Source organism: Canis lupus, chromosome 20 (assembly GCF_048164855.1).
Source record: "Canis lupus baileyi chromosome 20, mCanLup2.hap1, whole genome shotgun sequence".
NCBI lineage: Eukaryota > Metazoa > Chordata > Mammalia > Carnivora > Canidae > Canis > Canis lupus.
In genome coordinates this window covers 55,722,845-55,739,685 of record NC_132857.1, presented here as the reverse complement: position 1 = coordinate 55,739,685, position 16,841 = coordinate 55,722,845, and the positions used below count along the sequence as shown (strand labels likewise).

The 16,841-nt window shown below is 45.7% G+C and overlaps 1 protein-coding gene across 1 annotated transcript in view; it reads right to left on the bottom strand.

The window, feature by feature from the left end:
• The window catches only part of KIF5C (kinesin family member 5C), a 148,750-nt gene that overhangs the window by 71,571 nt on the left and 60,338 nt on the right, over nt 1-16,841 (bottom strand). The window contains exons 4-9 of the mRNA XM_072789139.1: nt 14,396-14,500; nt 10,188-10,236; nt 9,862-9,917; nt 9,089-9,176; nt 2,793-2,917; nt 104-208 (exon numbers count right to left, since the gene is read on the bottom strand). Of these exons, the coding sequence (XP_072645240.1) occupies nt 104-208; nt 2,793-2,917; nt 9,089-9,176; nt 9,862-9,917; nt 10,188-10,236; nt 14,396-14,500 (528 nt within the window). The remainder of the gene's footprint in view (nt 1-103; nt 209-2,792; nt 2,918-9,088; nt 9,177-9,861; nt 9,918-10,187; nt 10,237-14,395; nt 14,501-16,841) is intronic.

Genomic DNA, 16,841 nt, shown 5'->3' with positions numbered 1-16,841 from the left:
GAAAAACAAACTAATCTCTGGGGTATGTGGCAAAGAGGGGACACAGACCCAAAAAGCAACTTCTCATAATATCACTTAATAAGACGGGGACAGCATCACTTACTGTCCCTTCTGCCAAGGCAGAGATCACGTTTCCAAGAGCAGACAAAGATTTATTGATATTTTTAGCTTCATCGAGCACGGCTCCTTCGGCACCGGTCTTGCTGACCTATGAGGAGGAAGAGAAAGCAGTGAGCTGCGCGGGACAGCAAAAGCACCCAGATGAAAAGTCCGATTCACAGGAGGGCCCGGGGCTGGGGACCTCGGGAGGCGGACGGGAATCCTCCCGGAACGCGAGAAGAAGTAAAAGTAAGTAAGAATCACGTTGATCAAACCTTCCCTTGTGCCTGAGGCTGGGGACTTGCTCTGTCTTATTGTCATTTTCCTCTCAATTAGGTTTTAGGGGAACGGCTGAAATGCCTCCAGTGGTGGAGCTGCAGATGCTTCCCTGGGGGACATGCATCCGGGAAAGCAGGCTCCGAGAGCGAGAGCGAGAGCGAGAGGAAGAGCACCGTCTCTACAGAAAGGCCGGGGCCCCGCGCGCCTGAGCTACAGCCTCCACGCTGGAGGGAGCCCCAAGGGGAGCTTGAAGTGAGAACACTGTCCTGGCCACGATGAATGGACATTTTGGGGAAATGTAAATTATGAGCTCCAGCTTCAGGCAAAGGACAAGAGGTAGTGGGCGGCTGTCCAGACTCTGCTCTCCCCCCTATCCACTCCCACAGTGAGGAAAAAGGGAACGATCGTCTGAAAGATACTCGAGGGCATCAAAGTCAAGAAAGCGTGTATCACACTGTGGATTTGTCTCTTCTCCTCTGCAGCCAGAGGGATCACACACGGTCCTCCTCTGCTGTGTGACTCCCGGCGATGTCCTAGCGACAGCATCTGCTTTAGGTAGAAAGTAGTTTACAGATGCGAGGGGCAAAGGGGAGCCAGCGTGCTTCCTGGCTCTGCGGGCTGGACAAACGATGCAGGAGGAGCAGCTGCTCTCTGAAGACAGGAAAGCAGGGACAGGATCACAAACTGTGCAAAGACTACTGGCGATGCGGACAAAGGACAGACTCCAAGTGGTAGAAACGAATGCACGTCCAGAGGGTGATGTGTTCAAATATGATAGAGACTCATCTCTCCGAGAACTTTGTGCGTGTGTGTGTAGACACCACCGCAGCCAGAGAAGCAATGCTGCTGATGGGTCACCAAGAAGCCCAGCCTCCTCACCCAGTGCTGATGAACGCGCTTTCATAGCTGAGCATCCTGACCCCCCGAAGTAGGCGACACAGACAAGGGAACTGAGCCCAGGGCTGCCACACTGCCAGCCCGAGGGACGACACCATTTAGGGCACCTGGGGATTAAGGTCGTTTGTCCCAGCACATCACACGGACACATTCACGTGGACACATTTAGGGCAAAGGAAAACAGATGAGAGCAAAAGAAACCATGCACGGGACCACAACTGTAAACTGCCCCACAAGTACCGAAAGCAAGAGCCCCCGACACTGTGCAGGCGACACTGCCAGCATGACGCGTTCTCAGCTGCTTTTAGGCCCGAAATATTCATCTCTGTGCTCGAAAGGGAAAGAGGGCAAACCCGGGAAGGACAGAGGGGCCACTGAGCTCTTTCTCCAGACCCGTGTTGCTGGTGCGGCAGCGAAGTGCGGCCCGGTTGCCAACAGTGAGTCCAGGACTAAACCGCGCTGCTCCGTATTCCCATTCTGGTGCACGTCTGTTTAATGAAAGTTACGAGCTTGTACCAGCGTAAGTCGGGATTCCCAATCAGAGGACTTTCCAGGAATATCCAGAGGACTTTCCGCTCATAGCAGATGTGTACAGGAGGACACTTCAAGTGGCCGTTACTTACGTGGGCATTAGTGGCCATAACCTGGCGGAGAGCAACTCAGTGGTGGGGCACAGTAAGCGGAGGTCAATGACGCAGTTCAGGAGACTGGCCGAGCTTCAGGGCCAGCCCTGCTGGGGACGGTCAGCACGATGTCAGCGATGATGGAGGCCACCTGGGATTGGGCGCAGGGACTTGCTCTGTGAGGTCACCCAAGGCAAGCAGTGCCCCGAAACTGGGTGTGGCAGCAGGGACCTCTGCTAGTGCTGTGGCAGTGGGGCCGGGAGGGGGCAGGTGGGAGGTTCTGGGGAGCCTGTTTGGTCTAAAGGACGGCTGTGGCCAGCTCCTAGGAGACCATGGGACAGACCCCAAAGGAGAGCCCGGACAAAAACCAGAGAAGGGGCAGGGCGTCAAGCCTCACGGCCTAAAGGAAGCACAGCTGCCCACGTGAGGCCCTATTGCAGAGAGAGCCCCAGGTTCCAGGTCTCCTCCGGGCAAGCAATCCTGCAGGGGCAGGACTGCCTCAGTCCTCGGCAGGGTCCGTTTCTGGCCCACGTGAATCTGGCACAAGACAGGATCCTCCCTTTCCACAGGTCACGTCCCTCCGCATTCGCACGACGGCCTCTGCCCGGGCTGAATTCACACCAGCGCGGACCTAACGTCATCACTGGGGCCAGGTCAGCATAAATCCGAGCTGGCAATCAAAGTACCTCCTTTGATGAGAAGAGGGGACTTCAGGACCAGAAAGGGGAGCCGGGAAACGAAGGTGAAATTTAATAGCGTGCTGGCTGGCACCACACCAGAGACTTTAACAGCGCTTTAAAACCAGGGAATGGAAAGGGCATAAAAATTATACCACTGCACACTGAAGCAAATAACAGGGAAAATTACAGATAATACAAATAAGGAACCAATTACCTTTTCGCTCCCAGCCAAGTCAACTAGATAAAGCTTCCCACTGAGCTTTTTTTCGGTCTCTACATTCTCTTGTTTAATATTAATCAGGAAGATACTGTGACTTCTAGAGCTGTGTTCATTCATGTCTGAAAAGGAAAAATAGTTTACTGCTCTGCAAAGGATAGTAAGTTTAGGTAGCAGGCCTCTCATCTAAAAAAGCACAACGAATCATGCGTAATCGCTCCAGTTTTTCAAGTTAAGTCCAATTTTAAAAAGTCTCTGAAAAAAAAATAAAATAAAAATAAATAAATAAATAAATAAATAAATAGTATCTGAGACCTCTGTTTCTTTAAAAAAAACAACAACAACAACAAAAGATTTAAAATATCTTCACATGGCAAAAAACTTAAGAATCTAGGTGGATGGGCACTTGACGGGATGAGCACTGGGTGTTATTCTATATGATGGCAAATTGAACACTAATAAAAAATAAATTAAAAAAAAAAAAGGAATCTAGGTGGATGATCCTCTAACCGTGCCAGAAGCCCCCGTGTTGTAGCGTCCCGCTCCAGGCAGGCCGTCGGCCTCCAAGAGCTCACGGCTGGGGCGCCTGGTGGCTCAGTGGTTACGTGTCTGCCTTCAGCTCAGGTCGTGATCTCGGGGTCCTGGGATCAGGCCTGCACTGAGCTCCCTGCCCATGGGCAGCCTGCTTCTCCTTCTCCCTCTGCCACACCCCCACCACCACTACTCGAGCTCGCTCTCATTCAAATAAATAAAATCTTAAAAAAAAAAAGAGATCAAAGAGCTCGCAGCTTCTGCCCCCCTCCCCTGTGGTCCTTCATCAGCCTTCATCACCCTGGTTACGACCCAGCGTATTCCACCTTCAGCAAGTTTTGCCTTCTCAGTAGTGTCACAAGCTTTCTTAAGGAAGGATTATGACCTTAAGATTAAAGGCTATTTTTCTTTCTTGAATACAGTTCGATGACCCATATAGGCACACAGAAGGTCTCAAGTATTAAACATGCTTCAGGGCAGCCCCAGTGGCGCAGCAGTTTAGCGCTGCCTGCAGCCCGGGGTGTGATCCTGGAGACCCGGGATCGAGTCCCACGTCGGGCTTCCTGCATGGAGCCTGCTTCTCCCTCTACCTGTGTCTCTGCCCCTCCCTCTCTCTCTGTCACTCATGAATAAATAAATAAAAGTCTTTTTTAAAAAAAAAGGAAGTTATATTTCCAAGATATTACATGATCTTCTGACATTATAAAAAAAAATTAAAATTAAAAAATAAACATGCTTCATTAGTATCAAGTACTAGAAACAGAAATCCTTCTGGACCCTGGTCTCTGTTAACCGTGGCAGGCAGAGATCCCAGGGATGGTCTTATTCAATTCCCACTAGCAATCATTTATTAAAACCAACTTTCCAGGGGCGCCTATGTGGCTCGGTCAGTTAAGCATCTGCCTTCGGTTCGGGTCATGATCCCAGGGTTCTGGGATCGAGCCCCACGTCGGGCTCCCTGCTCCGCAGGGCGTCTGTTTCTCCCTCTCCTTCTGCCTGCTGCTCCGCCTACTTATGCACTCGCTCTCTCACTCTCAAATAAATAAAATCTTAAAAAAAAAAAAAAAAAAAAGGTGCCTTTCCAGGCACCCTTGTCAAAGATCTAAAGACTAACAACCTCAAGATCGTGAGTTGTGGGTGCAGAGACTCAAAGAGGATTACCAGTTTCTTATCCAGCATGTGGAAAACAGTAAGAATGCAGACAATGATTGGCTCCAACTGGAATCTAACTAGGAAGGGACTCAGTAGTTTGGAAAATGATGGTATATCCATGACCTACCTCCTCAACTATGAGTCTTGGACTTGGAATGTCCAATGTCACTTGAGTGTGACATTCCTATCACATATCCCACTACTGCTCCAGAAATTACAGCCTCTGAACTCGATGGAAGGTGTACAGGGTGGCAAAATATGCCTGACCAATCATTTTCAGCCTTTGTGGGCCAGGAATGTGTTTGTACTACATCATCTCATGACTCTGGGGCTGGCAGTGGAAATCCCCAATATGGTTCAAAAAAGGTGTGATTTGGCATAAAGAGAAATGCAACCAATGAAGGAGCAAGCCACTGAGGCAGGACAGAAGGACCTTTGATAGGCTTTGTTCCTATTCTCTACGCATCACCCTTACTCCTCCAACTGCTTCCCCTCAGACTCCTTCACCCATAATTTTTCCTAAGTAGCTGCATCAGCCAGTGCTGAAAAAATAAACAACAGTATTGCTACTGAATTTCTAAGACTACAGAGGGAAGGGAAAGACTGAGGCTTTGGGAAACCAAAGGCAATTTATATCTCTTCCCTTCCCCAGGTGGAGCAATGTGAGATCCAGAGAGGATAGGAGGTGCTGAAAGTGGGTACATAGTCCTTTTGGTTTCTGGAGATAGTTCATGAATAAAAGCTGCTTCTTTTGGTGGCAAAAAAATCTTTCCAGAATATGGGGGGGGGGGGGGGTCACGGGGGTAAGATTCCACAAAAAATATGTTGGAATTAATAAATGAATTAAGTTGCAAGATACAAAAGCAGTATATGTAAAAATCAGTTTCATTTCTATACACTAAAAATAAACAATCTGATAAGAAAATAATTCAATTTAAAATATCAACAAAAAGAGGGATGCTTGGGTGGCTCAGTCTGTTAAGTGTCTGACTCTTGATTTTGGCTCATGTCATGATCTCAGAGCCGTGAGATCAAGTCCAGTGTCCAGCTCCGTGCTGGGCATGGAGCCGACTTGGGATTCTCACCCTGCTACCCCTGACCCCCAATTCACGTGCACGGGCACAGGTGCATTCTTTCTTTCTCTCTCTCTCTCTCTCTCTCTCTCTCAAGTAAATAAATAAAATAAATAAAATTTCAACAAAAAGAATACGATGCTTAGGGGTAAATCTAACAAAAGAAATGAAAGACATGTATTCTAATAACTACAAAATGAGGGGCACCTGGCTGGGAATTTGCGACTCTGGATCTCAAGGTTAAAAGTTCCAGTCCCACATTGGTTATAGAGATCACTTTTAAAAAAGTAAAATCTTTTTAAAACTTTAAAAAGAATAAAAACTACAAAATGTAAGAAGACACACTTAAAAGGAAAGACATTCCTGGACCAGAAGACTTTACATTGTGAAAATGGTCAATACTACCAAAAGCAATCTAGAGATTTGATGCAATCTATAGCAGGAACCTAGTCGTGTTTTTTGCAGAAATAGAAAAGTTCATCCCAAAATTTATATGGAATCCCCAGGAACCCTGAATACCCAAAACAATCTTGAAAAAGAACAAAAAGAACACACTTACTCATTTCAAAACTTACTACTAAGCTACAGGAATCAAACAGTGTGATACTGGCATAAAGGCAAGCACATAGACAGACCAGTGAGAGCCCAGAAATAAACTCTCACATAAAATGGTAAAATAATCTTCAACAAGAGTGTCAAGACCATTTGGTGGGGAAACAACAGTCTCTTTACCAAACCGGATACTGGACATCCACATGCAAAAAAGTGAAGTTAGACTCTTACCCAGGCCATGTACTAACTCAAAACTAATCAAAAACCAAATGAAAAAGCTAAAACTATAAAATCTCGAAGAAAGCATAGTTCATAACACTGGATTTGGCAATGATTTCTTGGAAATAATACCAAAACCACAAGCAGCAATAATAAAAAACAAGGACTTTATATTGGACTTTATCAAAATTAAAAACTTTTATGCATGAAAGGACAGCATCAACAGAACAAAAAGGCAACCCATAGAATGAGAGAAAATATTTGCAAATCATATGTCTCATAAGGAATTGAGATCCAGAATGTACAAAGAACTCCTATAGATCAACAAGAAAAGAAATCCAATTATAAACTGAGCAAAGGACCTGAACAGTTTTCCAAAGACAATGTACAAATGGCCAATATGCACATGAAAAAACGCCAAACATCACTAATCATTAGTGAAATGCGAATCAAAACCACAACAACATAACACTTTACACCCATTAGTATGGCTACTAAAAACAAAAATAGAAACTAAGAAGTGGGGCAGCCCGGGAGGCTCAGCAGATTAGCGCCGACTTCAGCCCAGGGTGTGATCCTGGAGACCCGGGATCGAGTCCCACGTCGGGCTCCCTGCATGGAGCCTGCTTCTCCCTCTGCCTGTGTCTCTGCCTCTTTCTCTCTCTCTGTGTTTCTCATGAATGAATAAATAAATAGAATCTTTGAAAAGAAACTAAGAAGCGTTGGCAAGGAGGTGGAGAAATTGAAACTCTCATGCACTCTTGGTGGGAACATAAAATGGTGCGCAGCTACAATGGAAAACAGTGTGGCAGTTCCTTAAAAAATGTAAAAGTAGAGCGAACGTAGATCTAGCACCTCCACTTCTGTGTGTATACCCAAAAGAAAGCAGAAACCTCAACAGAAGATATTTACACATCCATGTTCATAGCAGCATTATCCACAACAGCCAGAAGGTGGAAGCAACACAAGTGTCTACGTGTCTATCTGTGGATGAATGAATGGACAAAATGTAGTATATACATACAAGAGAATATTATTCAGCATTTTAAAAAGAAAGGACATTGACGTATGCTACAACATGGATGAGCCTTAAAGACGTTATGCCATGTGAAGCAAGCACGTCACAAGAGGATTTGTATCACTCCACTTACAGGAGGTACCTGGAGTTGTCAAATTCATGGAGACACAACATAGTATAGTGGTTACCAGAGGTTGGGAGGAGGAAGTGTGGGGCGTATTGCTCAATGGACATGAGGTTTAACCTTGGGATGATTAAATTCTGGAAATATGCCTTTCTGCCATTCTTGCCTTTCATTTACAGTGGTGATGACTGCAAAACATCGTGAATGGGCGACTTAACGCTACTGAATTGTACCCTTTAAAAATGGTTAAAACTCTGCTGAAGTTTTGTATTACGGGTATTTTCCCACAATGATTTTAAAAACCACCTTACCAGAATGACAAGAAAAATAGTTAATGTTCCGCACCTACAGTTCTGAACTGAGGGGCCAAGATGGATTGTCAAGTATGCTATGAATAATTCACGACTAGTAACAGCTTAAGAAATCAAGTAAATACCTTCTCTATAAATGAGAGATGCTATGACTAGAAGATTGTCAGTCTTGCATTCTTTCAAGTGTATGTGGAAGCAGAAGAGAAAGAGGTGGAATTTAACCTACGCCGTGTACCTGTCCCGGCTCACCTACGAAATCTGCCGCCGGTGCTAATGTCAGCTGTCAGGATGCCAGGGTAGAGAAAAGGTAGAGAATTACAGTTCTGGATCACAGAATCCCAGAGCCTTGGGTGGGAGAGCTAGGGAGGCTAGACCAGCCAAGCAACTGGTGCTTCCACCTCTTGTACACCACACAGGGAGCTCCCTGCCCTTCCAGGTGGGGGGCTTTACTTGGGGGCAGTATCGGGGGCAGAGGGTTCTTGCAGTCGGTTAAAACCAGCCACTCATGGTTTCAATAGTCCTGGGTGGCTTCCCCACTGGTTCCTACAAAGCTTGGACAGGTGAAGAAATACTACACTGTCCATAGGTTCGCCTCCGAGTTTTTCTTTCTTTCAACCTACAAACCCCTTTTACTTTTCAGCTCCTCTCCATACAAACTCACTCTGATTTGTCCACATCCCTCTGGATGAGACAAACAGCCCCCATCTTTTCCAGGGACCTCTGCTGCTCTAACAACATAGGACCCACTTCCCAGAGATGTGTGCGCACGCCGAGGAAGGAGGAGCAGGGTGAGCAAGCTGACCTGAATGTGTTTGGTACTAACACAGCCTCGAAAGGCTTCTAATAAAGCCCCCAGTTTGCTTTCTGAGCTCCTCCTTGCTTTTCCTTCCCTTTTTCACAGAGGGCAGGAATCTAACGTGGTTTCTTTCCACACCGATGACCGACATACAAAATTTGTTGGCTTGCATTTTTTTTTAACCTGAGCAATAATGTGGCTGAAACGCATTTAGAAGCTTTTTATCCCCTTTACGTGACTGATTGGTCATTTTCCCCCGTGTCCAGTTCCCCAGTGCTACCGGCGCCCCGCGGGCCTCACTCAGGATTCCCGAGAGTCCTCTGCATAACAGGTGCCACTTCCCATGACCTGCTTAGACACCCACCCCGCACACACCCGCGCATCTGCTTCTGAGCCGCTGCTTTACAATCGCCTTCCCCGACATCATCTCATTTGGACCCACTCCCCCCCCTCCCGGGGGGGCGGGCAGACGTTGGTATCCCAAGTCACAGGGGAGGAAACGCCACACCAGGCTTACTTGTTACAGCCACGTGTCGGTTTGCTTTGCCTTCATCTATCACATCCATGACTTCCTCGGGGCTGGACACAAACCGCTCGGTACACCCCTGGAAAAGAAGCAGTTCAGCTTCACCATCAGAAACTAGAAAGCGACTCTCTTTGAAGGAGCTAAACATTTTCCCTCTTCTCTAGAGGCGCAGATGAAGAGAAAGGCTGCCGTGCTGGTCCGACGGCTCGTCCTCCCCGCCGACGGCACGCGCTCCACCTCACAGAGCAGTCTGAGCCCACCCTCGGAAACCCAGAAGTAAGCCATAAAAGAAATGCCGACTTTTCCTAGATTCTTAAATACCTGTGCGTACTCAACAGCAATAGAAATAGAAAATAAAGAAAACCAGGGACAGAAAAGGAAATGGATGAGATTGTGTTTGCCTTTCATTCTGGCCACCAACTTAGACTCTTTGAAGTTCTAGACATAATGCCATGGTGGGCTTCCCCTAACTGCAAAGCACCAACAATCACTTCCACTATCAAAGCCTCTGTGCGTGTGAATGACCAATATCTGTTCACTTCTCCACTTCTTACCTCATGCCATTAGACGTCTGTGTTAGATTCACATAGAGATACAACTGAAGAAACTAAACGTCTATTTTTTAACCAGATAAATAGTAAATGTAAGGAACACGACGAAATACCTACATACACCGTACAGGTAATATTCTGGGCATATTCTGTAACTATTGTGACGACAGAGACGGGAGAGAAGTCAACCGCACCATCAAGTCTTCCTCATACCTTCACGTACGGGACTCTGTTCTTATCTTCGTGAACAGCCAGGTTCGTCTTGGATACTGAGAACGATGACGGCATGCGGAGGAGAAAAGAGAAGTTAAAGATTCTGTATTGAAGGAAAAAGAGAAATTGTTACCGGACACAGGCAACTCTAATGTCTTTGCCATACGGAGGGTTAAGCCCTGGCGGAGAGTAAGCGGGGGCGTGAACGCAGTAAAGCGGCTCCACAGATTTTCATGGGCCCCTTACGCAGAAGTGCCGTGGATCACTTCAACCTCCCCGGGCCCTAGTTAAGGAACGACCAGAGGACAAGCACTCAGGTTACTCACCATCAAGTAAGTCCCTGATTTTGTCCAAGTAGATCTCAAAATAGGAAACCTAGATAAAAACAAACGGAGTCTGAAGCAGAAATGCCGCGCTGTGTCTGAAAAACAGCCTTATCGGGGCTCCTGACAGCCGGCGGCGCCGCAGCGAGGACGAGCGAGCGAGGGGGCGCGAATCGGGCGTCCCGAGGCCCGCGGCAGAGCCCGGCCGCTCCCCACTCTCCGGCCGCACTACAGCCGCCGTCACAGCCCATCGGCAGACCCGGCGCTCCTCAGCCACTCACGGGAGGACTCTCCCTCTCGCCCTCGCTGAGCACCAAGCACACTTCCAGGCAGGACAAAGGCCGGGACAGAAAACGTTCTTGGCGAGTGGCTGTCCCAGTCGGGATGCCTCTCCTCGTGCGTGACGTTGACACGGGTCAGCAGACCAGACCAGGTCCAAACAGTCACATGAAGGAAGTGGGGACTGGGACAAGGACAGTCGGCTTGGAGCTGCAAGAGCTCAAGGGCAACTGGGGGAGAGCTACTGACGGTGCCCAGCTTTGGGGAGTCCAGGAAGGGTTTGAACAAAATGAGATTTAGTGAGAGACAGGCCAGACTGTGAGAGGGGAAGGAAGCCTTCCAGTGACCCTCCGAGCCCAGGCCCAGCCTCGCAGGCATCAGCATCACCCACAGCCTCTGCTGAAACTGCAGAGTCGTGAACCCTACTGCAGGCCTCCCGAATCAGAACCTCCAAGAACCAAGGAATCTGCTTCTAAATTCCCTGGTCGTTCTTAGGGCAGCTGACATCCAAAAAAAAAAAACTTTACCTGCACATGTGATCGTGGGGGTTTAATTCACATGTAACCAGGACTACAGGCCTTGGCTTTCCCATCTGCCGAATGATGCCACTGGACTTGATGAGGTAAAAAATTCTCTCTAGGATCCTGCACTCTTTGTCTACACCTGCCTTCTACCTCCCACTTCAACTTTTCTTACTCTCGTGTTCATGGGTTTTTGAAACCCACACAAAGGAATGGATAAACAAGTTGTTAAGGAAGGAAAAAAGTTGTAAAGCTGAGGTGTAAGTCTATAGGGTGAAACCTCTCCCTGGCATCCCCGCTCTGGACTAGTCCTGCCTCTGGTTAGGGGCAGTGAAGCCTCCCAAACCCAGCAGCACCAGGCCTCACCCCTCGGGTTCATTACCTTGTCTGAATCCTGGAGCCTCCTGATTTCCCAGCTTCCCTGAGATCTGGGGTCTTGGCTTTGAACTCTGGAATGTGTAGCTGGGCATCCTCTCCAAGTTGCCTGCCTGCCTAACAGCTTGAGCTTGCCTGATCATCTGTCAAACTCCCCAGTCACCAAGCCCTGTGCGTCATAGACACACCTAGCTGACCTTGGAAAGACTCCCTGCTCCTGAAACTTCTCCCTGTGGCTGGAATCCTAGGGTCTGTTTGGCCTCTAATCCTAAATGTCTCTAACTCAGCCTCCTTGCAGCCAACTCAACCCTAGTTCCAACACATTCAACACACTTCAAAACTATCTGGTTTTCATGAAGACTTCTGTTATCTTTGGAGCACCTGGGAGGCTCAGGGGTTGAGCGTCTGCCTTTGGCTCAGGTAGTGATCCTGGGGTCCTGGGATCGAGTCCCACAGCAGGCTACCTGGCTTCTGCCTGTGTCTCTGCCTCTCTCTCTCTCTCTCTCTGTGTGTCTCTCATGAATAAATAAATAAAATCTCAAAAAAAAAAAAAAGACTTCTGTTATCTTTGAGATGTACACGTGTCCTTATTTCCATAGATTACAGGGAAATTAATTATACTAAAAACAGTCATAAGTTACATATTTAGCAAATATGGCAATTAAAATCCTGTTCACATTTAAAATAAGAAGGAAAAAACCCTCTGATTTATTTATTTATTAATTAATTACCACAGAAAATACTGGCTGCTTTTAGGGGGTGGGGAGGGGGGCGATTTTGTCATTTTTGTCATTTCAAACACTTTGTGAGACCAACTGGAAGAAAAATAAATATGTGTTGCTTTGCATTAAGAAACAGCATGTTCAGAAATAACATTTAAAAGCTCTTTGGGGCTCACTTTAAGGAACAGCTTTTCAATAAATACTGCTTTAATCAAGCCTCTTTTTCTTGACTAAGCCTGTCACTACTCAGTTCAAAATACAGAGCAGTCAATAGCTAGCCTGCCCACTTACAATTATGATATATGAAATAAGGGAGCATAAACTACACATGCAGGACGGGAAGGCAGACTGTAAAATTCAGCCCTGGAGACGTGGGTGCTGTTCCTTCTCTCCACCTCCCCTTCCCCACCCCATGCTGGGGCTGTTTTTATCTTAATAAGATTCCAATACAAGACCCTACTTTGAGGGCAGTAATTGGTTTAACATCTTACTCCAGGATTATCCCCATAAGAACCCTACAGTAGTTTAAGTTATTTAAATGCAAACAGCCTTAAAGATGTCCTAAGCTCCTCAATCTTGATCCCATCAAAGCAACAGGCTTCTGTATCCTTAGATATTAAAGAACCCTGGCAAGGAGAAACCTGTGTTAGCCCACAGAGGGAGGAAAAAAGATTTGTAAAGTAAAAAAACTTGCTGGATCTAATTTATAATGGGGCAAACAGTTGCTGCCTTGTTTTTATATAATCTAGGAAAGGCACATAGCAGAAGAATGCAAGGGCGGAAAGTTTAAGATGATGGGAAAGATGGTGCATGGAGGGTTGGTCAGATCAAGAGTCTAATTAATCTCAGATGCCTATAACCTGATGTGTGACTCTGGCCATCCAACGCTACATCTTGAAACTTCCGTTCTTCCATCTCTCAAATGACGAGCCTTAGGGCACTAAGGTCCCAGCCTCAAAGGATGGTCAGCTTCTTGGCTCCTCTGCTCCACTCTGAGTCTTCTCAGAACTGCCCCGGTCTCTTCCCCACCCCCTGTCTACACTGTCCCCAGTTGCCATGGAGGGGACCCAGCCAGCCGTGTGCATCCTGGACACCACTAGTCAGAGCTGAGGGCAGGCAACCCCTGCCGTACGCTAGGCCAATGAGCCCCTTTTCCCGGGAATTAGGAATTAGGAATAAGGGATATGGAACAGGAGCTGTCATGGTTCCTTCCCCGCCCCCCCGCCATCCGACTCCCGGACAAAGGTTGAAGCAAGCAGACAGAAAGGCAGGGACTGCAATAACAGGGATGGGGTTTCCTTTGGAGGTGATGAAAATGTTCTAGAATAGATCATGGTTGTACAATATTGGAAATATACTAAAAACCATCAAGTTGTACACTTAAAAAAAAATGAATCTTATGGTACATGAGTTGTATCTCAATTTTTTTTTTAGCTTAAAATTTAAAGGAAAAGCAGGGTCTGGATTTCTTGCTTTACCACAACCCCCAAGCCCCATGCCTACTATCAAATTTTATGTTGTGTAACAACGTTCTCTATTTGCTTAAACAGGTGGTTTTCAGTCACTTGCAAGCAAAGGAGTTCCAGCGAATGTAACCCTAATACCCAATGTTATAAATAAACAGCTAAGAAAGTTCAGAGAGTAGAAATCTCTCTTTCAATTCAAATTTTAAGCTGTAACAGAGGTTATGGCTTAAAAAAACAGAAAAAGAAACAAAAACAAGGAAGGATAACACCTTCCCCAACATTTGCCAGAGTGTACTCCTCAAAACACAAGTCTATCATACCTCAAAAGGGGGAAAATGTGTACACAGTCAAATAAGCTGGAAAATGTAACCTACTATATGTGCCCTTCGTCAAACGGGATTATATGATAGCATATTTAACTTGTGATGAATTTAACATTGTTCAACAAAACATTTTCCCAGCTTATTTGGCCACACAAACCTTTTCCCTGATAGCTCACTTATTAATAAAAGAGGTACGGGGTTCCATGGAACACACTTTGGGAAGCGCTATCCTAACCCAATCATGGACACATTCCAGCTGCATCTATAGAAATCCCCTGGGTAAAAGGTGGAATTCAGATAACTATCAAAATGATTCTATCCTAGAAGGCTTATACTTTATATATAACTTTATAAATTATTTCCTCAGTATTCACCTAAGGAATTGAATAACTGGCTTTGCTTACCACGTCATTTAATTTAAAATAGATACAAATAATCATTTACATACACATAAAAAGAAGAAAGCTAAGAAACATGATTTGGGACCCAGTTTCTTCTCTTTAGACTTAAATCAATAGCACTTACCTTGATGTGAAACTCTAGGTTTTCATCCATGGAATAGATGTGGTCAAAGATGTCATGTGCAATCCTCGGAATGATCCCCATGAGTTGAGGGTCATGTAGCTTCCCCTAGTGAGTGAAAAACACAAGTATAGGCAGCTAAAGAGTGCCAAGAGACATGGACAGAGAGGAGGGACCACACTGGATTTCCTAACAGAATTCCATGGAAAAGGGAGCGCCTTTTCCACACACACTGCCTGATCCTTGAAGGTCCACCTGATATGCCAACAGATCAAAAGTTCATGGAAATAACTCAATGTGTTGTTTTTTACCGAGCAGGAAAGAGCTTATTCTGTGAGGTTCTGGAGCTCTGAAATATTTGCTCCTGCTGCCACTCAGGTCAGCAAATCGGTATACGGGGGTAAGGATGTGGGTAGAAAGCAGGAGGGAAGGAAGGCAGGAGGAGGACTGGAATTATATGATGACTGTCACATACTAAATGTGGTCTCTGTTTTGAATTTACAAACTGATCAGAATATATAAATCCAAATTAATCTGCTGTAATAAAACCACCTTGAGAGCTGATAGACAGTTTCATTAATGTCATCATTGCTCAAAATTTTTAACAATCTTATTCCACAAACACCTCAGTATCACTTGACAAACCAATCAAGAAAAGCCATTTTACCAATTTCTTAAAAATTTCTACTTCCCAGCCTGTAACGTTACAAATAAATTTTTAGCTGTTTCTTTTGTTTTAAATTTTTTGCTATTTCTAATATTTAAATCCACTTGTAAGATAGTGTCTTGTTCTTTTATCCCCCTTTTTCCTACCAGAGAGGTCCAGCCCTCCCTTCCCCATGCAACCAGCAATCCTCCTCCAATCCTAAGGGGGCTTGAGGGATAGTTCATCTAAGGGGTGAAGGAACAGATGAATTCTTCTGTGATTTGAACTATTTTACTAAATCCATTTTTAAAGAACCAGATTTGCCGTTTCTGAAGACTTTCAAAAAGATATGCCATAGTATCTGAAAGCAGTTCCTAAATCAGAGTTCTAGAGGTATTTAGAGTAGCAGTCTTAGCAAGGACTTCCAAGCTCTTCTCTGTTCCATGTTCAACTACCCATGAGGGCACACAGTCTATAGGTCTAAAGTAATCACGGGCAAGAGTATTCCCAGAGTCTCTGAGACCTTCAGAAAGTTATAAAACTCTAGGAAAAAGTGGAACTGGAAGAAAAGTATAAAACCCATTTACTCTTCAGTCAACAACCTTTACCAACACTATGACTCACATCCTGGTTCTAAACCCGCCTGACACCTGGAAGATCTGCTGTGTTTTCCTCAATGAGATCTTCTTTATCCTTCGGGGGGTTCACCGTTAGTGCCTCTCTGACAGGTTGCCTTTCAAGCCACCATTTGAGTCACCAAAAGGAAGAAGCCATGTGAACTCTGGCACTAACCCCAGGCCACAAAGCACTTTACATTATGAATTCTCCTTTGCGCACCTGATCCCTGACCTTCCATTCTATTGAAAGCAAGTGAAAAGTTGAATTTGGAAACATCTGGCCTCTGGCAAAGCTCTCTTACCTGGGAAAATGGGGATTCCCCTGGGAGGCACTCGTGTGCTAAGAGCCCTACATCATGTGATGTGTTTATATGGCTTATTGTTGGACTCTACAGTCCCTGAAAGCAAGATGGCCAGTGCACACGTATTTCTTCCCACTGCTTATGATTCTTAGTATATGCAGTGTCTCCTGCACAGAATTATTACAGAAGTTAAATTAAGCAGCATACATAAAGTACTTAGAAACAATAAATGTTGGCATTGTATTATTCAGCTCATATCAGGTTCTCATTAAGCAGATGTTAGTTGTTAGTTGTTTAACCGGAAGAGTCTGAAAATACATTTCTATCCCAGACCATGAATCCTAGGAAAACAGCCCCAAATGTTCTGAGAATCAGAATCTCTCCAATGTTGGTAACCTTTCTACTCAGAGGCCTTTGTAAACATCAAATATCAGGCCCCACAGGCTCAGGACTGTGCAAACTGCTGGCAGAAATGACAAGGACGGTGAAAACAGATCTCTGTCCTGTCAAATGTTGTGATGCCCTTGGGCCAATCCACCTCAGAGGGTCTGAGGAGTGCCCCCCAGGACCCTTCAATAATCCATCATAATCCTTTAGCTTCTCCTCAGTGGCCCACAGACAAAGAAGAATGAGAGATAATCCAAAAATCATTTACAAAGGACTCAAAGCCATTTCCCTAGACACCTCCCCTTCCAATCGATTCCTAGCTCATACAAATATTGACATCCCTTTGTTTGCCTTTGTTAGGGTAAGAACCAAGGCAGAACGAGGGATGAGTCTGGGATACTCCCTGTTTTGTTTCCCTGAAGCCCACACCCAAAAGTTACGCGAGAGGGAAACACATGTTTATCTGGAAGGAGGCATAACAATACCTCCCAATCCCA